At 35.6% G+C, this 13,482-nt stretch overlaps 1 protein-coding gene across 2 annotated transcripts in view; it reads right to left on the bottom strand.

The window, feature by feature from the left end:
- The window catches only part of RAB3GAP1 (RAB3 GTPase activating protein catalytic subunit 1), a 111,188-nt gene extending 98,423 nt beyond the window's left edge, over window positions 1-12,765 (bottom strand). Inside the window, exons 1-3 of one of the 2 annotated variants that reach the window (XM_045826060.1) lie at window positions 12,699-12,765; window positions 12,542-12,597; window positions 8,569-8,644 (exon numbers count right to left, since the gene is read on the bottom strand). In XM_045826060.1, the coding sequence (XP_045682016.1) occupies window positions 8,569-8,644; window positions 12,542-12,597; window positions 12,699-12,716 (150 nt within the window). In that variant the 5' untranslated portion in view covers window positions 12,717-12,765. The remainder of the gene's footprint in view (window positions 1-8,568; window positions 8,645-12,541; window positions 12,598-12,698) is intronic. The other variant, XM_045826061.1, reaches the window with a different exon arrangement.
- Between the last annotated feature and the right edge of the window lie 717 nt (window positions 12,766-13,482).

Here is a 13,482-nt window from a genome sequence, read left to right as displayed (position 1 = left end):
CAAGCCTCAACAAATTCAAGAAAATTGAAATCATATCAAGCATTTCCTCAGACTAAAGGGCCTGAAACTAGAAACCAACCTCAAGTAAAAATCCCAAAAACAAATTCATGGATATTGAATAGCATGCTATTCAACAATGAGTGGGTTAATACTGAGATCAAGGAAGAAGTCAAAAAATTTCTGGAAACAAATGAAAATGAACTCAAAACAGTCCAAAAGTTATGAGACATAGTAAAGGCAGCCCTGAGGGGGAAGTTCAAAGCACCTACCTAAAAAAGATTTAAAAAATTTAAAATAAACAAGCTAACCTTACACCTATAAGAACTGGAGGAACAACAACAAACAGGCCAAAAACAAGTAGAAGGAAGGAAATAAACAAGATCAGAATAGAATTAAATGAAATAGAGACCGAAACAACAATTCTGAGGATCAATAAATCCAGGAGTTGCTTCTTTTAGAAGATAAACAAAACTGACAAGCCTTTAAGCAGACTCATCAAGAAAAAAAAAGAGAGAAGACCCAAATAAACAAAATGAGAAATGAAAAGGAGCAATTACAACTGACACCACAAAAATAAAAAGGATTGTAAGAAATTACTATGAACAACTCTATGCCAAGGAATTTGAAAATCTGGGTGAAAGACAAATTTTTAGAAAAATATAATCTTCCAAAACTGAATCAAGAAGCAGCAGAAAGCCTAAAAGGACTGATTAACAGCTGGTGAAATCAAAGTAGTAATCAAAAAACTCCCAACACACAAAGGCCCTGGACCGGATGGCTTCACAGAAGAATTCCCAAAACACTTAAGGAAGAGCTAGCTATCCCCTATCCTTTACAGACTATTCAAAAAAAATCCAAGAAGAGGGAAGACTCCCAAATTCTTTTTAGGAAGCCAGTATCATCCTAATCCCAAAACCACATAAAGACACAACAAAGAAACAAAACTACAGGCCAATATCGCTGATGAATATAAGTACTGAAATCCTCAACGATATATTGGCAAACCACATCCAGCAATACATTAAAAAGATCATACACCATGACCAAGTGGGATTCATCCCAGGGATTCAAGGATGGTACAATATTTGCAAATCAATAAATGTAATACATCACATAAACAAAAGGAAAGACAAAAATCACATGATCGTACTGGCAGATGCAGAAAAAGCATTTGATAAGGCACAGCATCCATTTATGTCAAAAACACTCAGCAAACTGGGAATAGAGGGAGCACACCTCAATGTACTCAAGGCCACATGCAAGAAACCTACAGCCAACATCATACACACACAATGGGCAAAAACTAAAAGCTTTCCCACTAAGATCAGGAACAAGACAAGGGTGTCCACTTTTAGCACTTCTATTCAACATAGTATGGGAAGTTCTAGACACAGCAATTTGACAAGAGAAATAAAAGGAATCCAAACTGGAAAGGAGGAGTAAAACTGTCATTGTTTGCAGATGACATGATAGTATATATACAAAACGCTAGAGATTGCACCAAAAAACTACTCAACCTAATAAGTGAATTTGGCAAAACAGCAGGATACAAAGTCAACACACAGAAATCAAAGGCATTTTTGTACACCAATAACAACAAATGAGAAACAGAAATTAAGTAAAAAATCCCATTTGATATAGCAACAAGAAAAATAAAGTACCTAAGAATAAACCTAACCAAGCAGATAAAAGACCTGTACTCAGAAAACTACACAATACCAAATTAAAGAAAGAAATTAAGGAAGGCACAAACAAATGGAAGCATATACCATGTTCATAGACTGGATGAATCAACATCAAAGTGTCCATAATGTCCAAAGCAATTTATAGATTCAAGGCAATCCCTATCGAAATACCAATGACATATGTCATAGATATACAACAAACATTTCAAGAATTTATATGGAACCATAAATGACCCTGAATAGCTGCAGCAATTTTGAGATAGAAGAACAAAGTGAACAAAGAAAACAAAGTCGGAAGGATCACAATACCTGATATCAAACTATATTACAAGGCCACAGTAGTCAAAACAGTCTGGTACTAGCATAAGAACATACACATAGACCAATGGAACAGAATAGATAGCCCAGAAATAAACCCAAGTCTCCACAGTCAATTAATATTCAACAAAGGGAGCAGGAGCATAATGGAGTGGAAATAGCCTCTTCAATAAATAGTGTTGGGAGATCAAGACAGCTCTATGCAAAAAAATGAAACTCGACCACCAACTTACACCATATACAAAAATAAACACAAGAGGGATAAAAGATTTACAAAAAAGTCACAACACCATAAAAGTCCCAGAGAGAAACATAAGCAGGAAAATCTCAGATATTCTACAAGTATTATTTTCACTGATACATCCCCTAGAGTAAGTGACATAAAAGAAAGAATAAACAAATGGGACTTTATCAAAATAAAAAGCTTCTGCACAGCTAAAGAAAACATCAGCAAAATGAAAGCGAACCAACCACATGGGAAAACATATTTGCCAATGTTACCTCAGAAAAGGGTTTGATCTCCAAAATATATAACAAACTCACACAACTCCACTCCAGGGGGAAAAAAACAAAAACAATTAAAAAATGGGCAAAGGACTTGAACAGACACTTCTCCAAGGAGGACATACACAAGGCCCAGAGATATATGAAAGGATGTTCAGTATCACTAGGCATCAGAGAGGTGCAAATTAAAACCACAATGAGATACCACTTCACACCAGTCAGAATGGCCACCATAAGCAAATCAACAATCAGTAAGTGTTGGTGAGGTTGTGGAGAAAATAGAACCCTAGTATAGTTTGTCTCACTGTTGGTGGGAATGAAGACTGGTGCAGCCACTATGGAAAACAGTATGTAATTTCCTCAGAAAATTAAAAATGGAACTGTCTTTTGATCCAGCAATTCCACTGTTGGGATAATACCCTAAGAATCCTGAAACTCCAATCCAAAAGAACCTATGTACCCCAATGTTCATAGCAGCACAATTTACAATAGCCAAGTGCTGGAAGCAACCTAAGTGCCCATTAGCATCATATTTTCCAGACTATAAGAAGCATTTACCCCCAAATTTGGGAGGAAAGGGGGGTGCATCTTATAGTCGGAATGTAGCTTGCCTGGCTTGCTGGAGGGCGGGGGCAGGGGTGGTGGAGTAGGGTTGCTGCTTCATTTTCCTACCGAATTGTTGCGGGGGGGGGGGGGCAGCACATGAGTTTGCAGGGGTGCATCTTACAGTCCAAAAAATATGGTAAGTGGATCAAGAAAACTATGGTACATGTACACAATGGAATACTATGCAGCAAAAAGAAAGAAAGGAGATCCTAGCCTTCGCAACAGCATGGATGGGTCTGGAGAACATTATGCTAAGTGAAATAAGCCAGGCAGTGAAAAACAAATGCCACATAATCTCACCTGTAAGTGGAACCTAATCAACAAACCAAACAAGCAAGCAACGTATACCAGAGACACTGAAATTAAGAACTGACAGTAACCAGAGAAGAGGGGGGAGGGGACAACAGGGGAAAATGGTAAGGGTTGTCAAGGAACAGGTATAAAAGACACATAGACAAAGCCAAAGGGGGGTAGGGAATTGGGGATGGGTGGCGTGGGGAGGAGTGGTGGGGGGAAATGGAGACTACTGTACTTGAACAATAATAGAACATAAAAATTTAAAAAAATAAAAAATTTCAATATTCAATAGTAACAAAGAAAACATAAGTATGCACATCATAGTTAGCTTACATAGAAGATAAAGAAAAAACCTGAAAGAAGTCAGAGAGAAAAATACCAAAACAGAACAAAAATAAGAATGAAATATAATTTCTCATCAGAAATTAGAGACAAAAAAATGTAACCAACATCTTGAAAGAACTGGGGAAAAAATGTCAAGCCATAATTCCTCAGCAAAATTGTCCTTCAAAAAGAAGGTTAAAAAAAGATTTTCAGATAAACAGATTCTACAGCCTGCCAAAAGTATGGGAATTCTTCAAAAAATCAAGAAATAAAAATTATATGATTAAGCAATTCCACTTCTTTGTACATACCCAAAAAGACTGAAAGCAAGGACTCGAAGAGATATTTGTACAACCACATTCATAGCAGTGTTATTCATGATTGCCAAAAAGTAGAAACAACCCAAATGTCCATCAACAGATGAATGAATGGATTAACAAAATACCATACAATGGAATATTATTCAGTCTTGAAAAGGAATAAAATTCTGACATATTCAACAACACAGATGAGCCTCAAAGATAAGCTTAGTGAAACAAGCTAGGCACAAATGGACAAATACTGTATGATCCCACTTACGTGAAATACCTCAAGCAGTCAAATTCATGGAAAAAGAGTAAGAGTGGTTACCAGGGGCGTCGAAGGAGGGGATAGGTATTGTTTAGAATACAGAGCTTCAGTACTTTGGATTGAAAAGAACCTAATGTGAAATATTTAATGTCAAGGAATTTTACACTTAAAAATGGTTAAAATGATAATTTTTACATATATTTTACCACAATAAGGAAATTTTAAAATCAAAATAAATTACCATACTCAGAGAATGAAAAAAGAAAAACCTATGATTATCTCAATAGATACAGAACAAGATTTGAATAAATTAAATTCTCATGTATGATGGAAAGCTTTCAGCAAACTAAGAATTTCCTTATTGTTATAAAGGACATCTATGAAAAGCCTACAATCCTGAGTGCTGAAGTACTGAAAATTTCCCCTCCACCACTGCAAAGAAGGCAGGATGCCTACTCTCAACAGTTCTATTCAATATTTTACTGGTTAGTGCAACGACAATGAGAAATAAAAAGAAATTGAAAGAGAAATAAAATGAAATTGAAAAAGAAATAAAACTGTCCTTATTGACAGTCAATATGATTATCAATGTAGAAAATGCAGATTTAACCAAAAATTATGAATCTTTGCATCTATCCAGATACAAAGTCAACATACAGAACTTTATTATGTGTCTATGCAATAACAACAAACTAGAAATGGAAATTAAGAAACAATCATATTTACAATGCATCATATAAAATAAAGTACTTACTAATAAATTTAACAAGATATGCAATACCTCCCCTAAAAACTGTAAAACACTGCTGAGAAAAATTAAAGATGACTTAAATAGAGAGATGTGCCATGTTCATGATTGGAAGCTTCAAGACTATCAAAATGCCACTTCCCCCCAAAGTAATCTATAAATTCAACACAATCCCAATCATAGTCCCAGCATAATCATTCTTTTTACAGAAATTGGCAAGTTTATTTTAAAATTCATAATGGAAACATAAAGGACCTAGAATATACAAAACAGTCTTGGGAAAATAACAAAAGCTACACTAACTACGTAACTTCAAGACTTACTATTGAGCTTTTCAGTGGTTCTCAACTAAGGCCAATCTGCCCTTCAGGAGACATTGGGCAATGACTAGATACATTTTTGGTTGTCATCACTGGGAGGGTGCTACTGACATCTAGTAGGTAGAGGCTAGGGATACTACTAGATATTATATACTCCACAACACAGCCCCACAATGGTCTTGCCCAAAATTTCAATGACTTCAAGATTGGGAAGCCCTAAATTATAGCAGTCAAGACAACTGACTAACATCAGGATAGTCAAATAGATTAGTGGAGCAGAATATAGAGTGCAGAGGTGACCCCTTAGTTCAACTGACAAATGTAACAAAGTAATTCAATGGACAAAGAAGAGTTTTTTCCCAGAAGATTCTAGAACACATAAGATATCCATTACGTAAAAAACTGAACTCGGGGATTGCCCGAGGAAGCAGGGGAGTGCTAGGTGGAGGGGGGAAGGAGAAAAATTGGGACCACTGCAATAGAATAAAATATAATTTAAAAAGTGAACTTCGACTCCCTATCTCATATCATATAAAATATTAGTTCAAGATGGATTATAGACCTAAATAAAGGCTAAAATGATAAATCTTCTAGAAGAAAGTATTAAAAGAATGTCTTCAACACCCAGCAAAACTACCAAGTCAAGACTTAAAAGCGGAATATATAGAAAAACTAAAAGACTCCCACAACCTAACTTAAAACGGGGACAAAAAACATGAATAGATTTTCAAAAGACATACATACACATGAAAAAAGTGATCAATACCAATATTTACCACAGAAATACAAATTAATTCCACTAACTACTATATACCCATTAGGATGACAAAATTTGTAAGACTGAAAACCAATTGTTGGTGAGAACATGGAGGCACCCAAACTCTCATATATTTGCTGGTGGAAGTGGGGTGAGGGAGTGGGTAAAATGGTACAAGAAGCTCCAGCAGTTTCTTACACTTAGGCATACACTATCCTATGACCTTACATATCCATTCCTAAGTATTTACCTAAGAGAAATAAAAACATATCTACAAAAGGCCTCATACAAGAATGTTCTGCTTTATTCATCATAGGCCACATCTGTCAACAAGTACAACAATTTGTGGTATATTCATACAAAATAATTACATGCAAAGTTATTGTTTAAAAAACAGGCATAAAGAGTATATATTATATGATGTCATATATATTATATAAAATTCTAGAACAGGCAAAAGTAATCTACAATTTAAAAGAGAGGGGGAAAAAAAGAACAGTAAATGCCTAGGGGTCATGGGTGAGGAGCATGGGAATTAACTGGAAAGGGACACTGAGACATTTCTTGGGTGAGCAAAATGTCCAAAACCTTGACTTAAGAGTGTTACACTGATATAAATTTTTGTCAAAAGCAAGCAGTTTTGTGTGTATTACAATATGTATGTGAATTTTACTCCCCAAACACCAATTATTAAAAAAATCTAGTAGGGATGGGGAGGTGATGGAGGTACCACTGAAACAAGAAATGGTGGAATATTAATTATTAAAACTGGATGATGGGCACATGGGGGTTCATTAAATTATTTATATTTAAAACTTTTCATAAAGGTTTTTTAAAAATAATTTTCCTTAATTCTTCCTTAATGAAGAGAATTGGTAATCACTGTCCTTCACATAAAGTAAAATATCTTATAAAAGTATTCTCTAACTTCCTTTTTTATGCTGAATAATCCGCCCTTTATACTTTCTTGAATCTTACTCATCGTTGTTACCGTTCACTCACCTTGAAATTTCACGTTTTCCATGTCTCATTTTATTTACTAAAATCTATAATCTACACTCCTTTAGCCACTACTACCTGTGTCAGTAATGCTACCTACTTTGAATACATTACCCAACTTATATGCAAAAATTAAAGATAGCATCTAAAATTTTAACCTTGTTTACTTGTGTATTCTCTCTCATGAGCATTTATGTTCAATAGCTACACGAATCTTGCTCACTTTGTCTTCAGGTCTGGCACACAGCAGATACATAGTAAATATGTATAAATCATAGAATTAAGGAATATCAGAGCTCACAAATACCCAACTTAGCTCTTTTTGGTGATGCAAATCATTTCCCATTTCAGTTATACCCAGCTTGTTTTGCCTTCAACCTTACTGACATCTATATTATTGTTGTTAGGTATTTGTTTCAAGTGTAATAAATGATCTGTGATTGGGAACTTCACATTTCAAAATGTAATCATACTTTAATATAGCAAGCCAATTTATTCTACATACTTCAGATCTTTAAATATGATTTTTATGTGTAGTGTTACTTTTTCTACTCTTATCATAGAGCTAAAGAAGTATCTCCTAATGCTTTAGTAGTCTCAAATTCTGTTAATATCACCCTTACAATGAAAAAAACCTAGCACATATTGAGAACTAAGAGTTCCTCAGAGGGGTAAATTGCAGTTAATAAATTTATAATAAACATAATCAATTTTACTTTAAAAGAACTTAATAAATGAATCATCTACATAAGCATAAATCAAACTGTTAGTTCCCTTCACAAAAATACAGAAAAATCTAGGTTTATTCTCAGAGTACATGCTTCAGTAAACATAGTTTGGGCATAGTTTATGAGCAAAACTGCCAGTACCTTAGATTACAGAATTAGAGTTCCACCTCAACTTTGAATATTTTTTCAGTCTTATACTCAAAACATCTATGATGTTAAAAAGGGATATGTGGAAGGAGGGGAGATGGGGAGAACAACTATTATTAGTGGTACTGTAAAATACAAAAATTGAATAAAATAGCTGCTAATGACAGCCAGTTGGTTGTTAAGACCAAAAATTTTCCTCATTAGTTACACAAAATACTCTACCCAAGAAGCTGGTAATTGCAATGTCTCTCTGACCAACCAAAAGATTTTCTAACATTCTAAGGGAGATGGAAAGAGAGTAGTAAATATTAGGAAAAACAAAATCACTCACAAAGAATGACATTATACATATAAAATTTTATTTAAAAAACAGTTCACAAAAGCCTTACATATATTACTTGCCACAGATTCAAATCCAAATTCTTCCAGATAGCATTTTATGTTCATAGATGATACATAACTTTAAAAAAACATGTAACTCAAATGTACCAGATGCAGCAAAGAGCTTAAAAATAGATGTTTCAAAGTAAATACTCATTTAGAGACACCAGCAAATAGATCTGACCTTTTCAAGTGGCTTTCCCAAAGAGTTTCCTATCAGTTTCCAGTCATTCAAGACTTCTTCAACTCTGGAAATAAACCTAGGAAGGAGCAAAAAACACTTTCTAAATACAAGACTGTGTATTTTTTACTACAGTTATACAATTATTTTAGAAAGTATTTTTCATATTTAACATTTTTATCAGAGAAGTCTCCATAAGTTTAGTATTGTTGGTCTACTTTATCAATGTGGAATAAAAGTGATAATTTTCTTTAACCCAAGAATTCTTAGATTTTGATTTTTAAGTCTACTGCTTACCCAACAAGGGCATTCTGCCTGCTATAAAATATAAATTAAGAATTAATAAAACTGTCTATATAAAATGAGTAAGTTTGAGAGAAGTAAAACTGACAGACTAACATGATGCTATTAAAGATAATTATGAAACCTATAATCTCTTCCCTATCCTCAAATAAATGATCTATTTAACTTTTCCTTTAAAGAATTAGGAATTTCCTAATATTCCCAAAGAAGACATTATTTGGGAACACTGCTTATTAAACTAAAACAAGTTTTAAGGAACATCTGGCAAGAACATGCAAGTACATTTGTCAACTTTAAGGAATAACAAACAGATTTTATAACTATTCACTAATCTTTAAATCTAATGATCAAGCAGACCTATTAGGGATACTGACAAGCAATACACTCAATATCAGCAAATGAAAACTGTCAAATCTCAGTAATGCTAAGTACATATTAAAAGACAATTTAAAAAGATTTGTTATTATTCTAAGAAGCTAACTTCTTGTGTAAGAGTATGATGCAATATAACAACAACATTGCTCTCCTAAAATACCTACATAGTATTGCTAGTATTAGTTACTTCTCGTCAAAATACAAGGCATCAGGTTTTCTCTTCAGTAATATTACATATCAATATTTACATTTCTGTTATAAGATAGCAATGATAAGTCACTTTTTATGAGTCAACTGAACCTTCTAAGTAATTCCTCTTTAAAATTAAAGGCATTAATATACTAATTCACTTTTGGGGGGCTTCAGTGAAAAAGCCATTAATAATTAATAGTTTTGGAAATGAGTGCTACAGAACTAAGTTAACATGTTTTTTAAAAAGAATAAAAATTTAATAATAAAGTGTATCCACCATATGTAAGCAAAACTTCGCATGTGAAATGCACACTGCAATTAAAAAGGTAAAAATGGAACCTATCTTAATGTTCAACTGCAGCAAACGGTTGTAAATTAATGATATATCCATTCAATGAATAATATGTACCCATTAGTAATCATATTTTAAAGATCATTTGAAGAAATAAATGTTCATATGTTAAATAAAAACTATAGAAGTAGTAATATGGTTTGATACAAAAAGTTTACAACACATGTAGATTATAAATTTTCTCAAAATATTAATTATAGCTATCTAATGGTGGTAGGATTACAGGTGATTTTTCTTCCTTTTTAATTCTACTATTGGACTCTATCCTGAAGTACTGAGATTTGACTACAAAAATTTAATACCTTTATCCTTGAAAGCTCTCCAGATCTCAGATGAAGGGTCATTTCCTCTGACTCCTCATTCTATATTAGGTCTAATGGCTATATGCTGCTATAAGACCAGGTTTACTCTCCTCAGCTCTTATTTCAATTGTAATCACAGGCTCATTTCTATTATTATTTGATTCATATCTGTCTCTTCCACTACACAGTAAATTCAGAAAGAGCAGGAATCATCTGTTTCTATTGACCACCATATCCCTAATATCCTGAATTGTGCTTGAAATATGGGCATTCAATAAATATTTCTTCAATGGACAAATGATAAAGAGTACGGGCTTCTAGTCAATACTCTCAATAAACTGTATGTCTCATAACATACTGACAAGAACTTTTCACTCAAACATTAAACTCAAAGTTTAAGAGACTCCAAAGTCTTAACACCTTCCCATAAATCATAAAACACTAGTTTCACTCTAGAAACAAGAGCATAAAAGTCAATAACCAAGTCTCCTACTTTGTGGTAGCTCTCATAACTGTGTAACAATTATTTCTATATAAGGAACTGAAGGATTTTAATATTATACTTCAGGATATTTTAAATACTTAGCTGAGAGAAAGTGATTATTTTCCATTACATACTCCAATGTTTCCTCACTCACTCCCATTCCCATCCTCCAAGATTCAGGTTACTTTTTTTAACTACCTTCAAAACATCGAGTTCTTGTGTAAGACTTCTTATGGATTTTATCACATTTATCAGGCCTGTAACTGCAGTCTTCTCACTTTGCCACTTTCTTACCTTTATTCTTTCAGGAAACAAACTGCAGCTCCATGTTTGCTTCTTTCTACTCTTTGCATTTCATCAAGTGTATCTCTCTAAATCTTCTCTGAAATGTCTTAACAGTCCTCCCTTCCATCCTTTCTCTCCAGTCTCTAAATCACCAAAACCTAACTATGGATCGAAGTCACTTGCCCTAATTTTACTTCATCTTCTGAAACAACTCTCACATCACTTTGCCACTCTAAAAATCAAATGTCTCTCACTGTTGCTTTTTAGTGGTTTTTTTCTAAGTGTGTTCTCTTGACCCACAGAAAACATCAACATCACCTGGGAGGGAACTTGTTAGAAATGCAAATTTTGAGGTCCACCTCAGACATAATCAGAAACTAAGATTCTGATGCATACTAAAGTTTGAGAATCCCTGTCTTACAGAACCAAATCTGGAGCCTCCTTTACACAGCTTTGGAAGCTGTCCATAATCTGGTCCAATCTTCTTTATTCATCTTAGGTATATCCCTTGAGTAGATAACCTTCACTGCAGTAACACATTTCTTCATGAAGTCCCAAAGGTTCGTTTTCACCTGCCTCTAATCATTTCAGTATCTTCTCATGTCTAAGCAACCACTTTCTACTTTCAAGGACCAGCTCATTTTCTATCTTTTCTATAAAAACATCTCCAACAACTGTAATCCACAATAATACCATCCTTATTTAAACTACTATTTTAACAGTACCAATTAGCTTACAATTTACTATTTTCTGTTTTGTTTTTGTTCTTTCCCATTAGCATAATTCTGGACAAAAGTACCTGCTCAATAAAGCACTGCCAGTATTGTTATGTTACTGACTTTTCTTTTCCTGGAAGGTACCGAAGGTCAAACTAATATTCCAGCAGAGATCTTTCATATTTTCCTGTGTCAGCTAGTGATATGCCATCTACAAATTTCCTCTCCCAACCAGAAAAATTTTTAAATGTTGCAGCAAGCTCACTAAGTCAAAACCCATAAAACAGGAGGGTTTCTGTAACATGGAACACAAAACTTCTCGATCTAAGCCATCACTCCTCCACAAACCAGGCTTTCAATTAATTTCAGTGATACAACAGTTTCGGCTGTTCCACGGAGTTGGTTGGATAGGTACAGGAACCCTGGGTGCATTAGGCACTGAAATGTGAAACTTAAAGCGTTCCCAAGTCCTACGCAGACTTTAAAAGGTTCTAAAACACGAGATGGAAGTGGTGGGGGTGTGGCAGACGGACCACCAATGTAAGTACACTGAAGGTTTCCACCTAAAAGGGTAAACCAATGTTACACGGGAGGGAAAAAAGCAGCGGCGAAGTTTATTGCTCACGATAACGAGTTAAACATAAATGAAAACAGTACAGAGTGGTAGCTACGGAAACTGCTTATGCGTGGGGGCAACATCCAAGGTCTAAGGAAAGTGGTGTGAAAGTAAAACTTTGCGAGCCGGAGTCTCAAGGGTTTAGCTGCCGGGGGCGGGCCGGGGCTTGTCAGACGCCAAACGAGGAAGAGGCCTGCAGCTGACCAGACACGGGAAGAGGCGGAGACCTGGGGACCCCTGGGTCTTATCCTCCCCACCGCAGTGGAGTCTGTGTGGTTTGCCTAGGCTGGAGAAGCGGCGGAGGGACGCCGAGGCCCAAGGTACAGATGACCAATAAGACGACTCACTCACCTTTCCCATTCGGAAGCAGTGGTGAAGTCCGTGAGTTCAAATACCTCGGACTCGGGCTGTGACAAGGGAAAGAAAAACAGAAAGAGACTGAGCACCGAGGCGCTAAGGCGGAGGGGCAAATTTATACACCGGGATAGGGAGGGAGCGAACACCTCACCTCACTGTCACCCGCCATCTTGAAGACCAGGGAATCCGGCGCTAGGGCTGCCGGGAAGAAGAGTGGGACGCCGAGGGGAGGGGGAAAAGGAGAGCAGGGAGCATGCGGGGGCGGGGCCGCGGGAAGGCCTCGCCCCCGCAGGCCCTGGCCCGTGTTAATCCTGTTTGTCAAGTCTCCTCAGGCTGAAATAAAAGCATGTAAAAAGTGCTTTGAACTTGTAATTTTACTATGAGTTCAGGAAGCAAACAGAAGCTAAGAGGTAAGACAAGGCCTTAGATTCTCAGGATAAGATTGTATTAAAAACCTAAAGCACTTACAGTTTTTCATTCATCCTGTTAGTTGCAGGGCTCTGAACTGGGTGCTCTAATATCCACCCTCCCTCATCCACCCCTTCAAAGAATTTACACAGTTTATAGTTAAGCCAGGAAATAAAAGTCATCATGGTAGTTATCTAGTTTCTGGGAAGAGCAAGGTGCTGCTCAACGAACACTTCAACAGAAGGTGTTCTGTCTAGCAGTACATACTGAAATATGTATTTTACAGATAAAATGAGACTGTATCCATGATTTGCTTGAAAATAATGGGAGGTGGAAGTAGGTAGGGCTAGGAATAAATCAAGACTAGCTATGGGTAGGTAATTGCCTAAGTCAGTGACATGTACATGGGTGTTTATACTCTACTTCTGTTAGGTCTGAAATTTTTCATAATTAAAAGTTTTTAAAACTTAAATTTCACCCTGGCTAGTGTAGCTCAGTGGATTGAGCACAGGCTGGGAACCAAAGGG

Source organism: Phyllostomus hastatus, unplaced genomic scaffold (genome assembly GCF_019186645.2).
Source record: "Phyllostomus hastatus isolate PE091 unplaced genomic scaffold, TTU_PhHast_1.1 phas_scaffold_60, whole genome shotgun sequence".
NCBI lineage: Eukaryota > Metazoa > Chordata > Mammalia > Chiroptera > Phyllostomidae > Phyllostomus > Phyllostomus hastatus.
The sequence above is the reverse complement of the archived record's forward strand: the minus strand, read 5'-3'. Positions and strand labels throughout refer to the sequence as shown.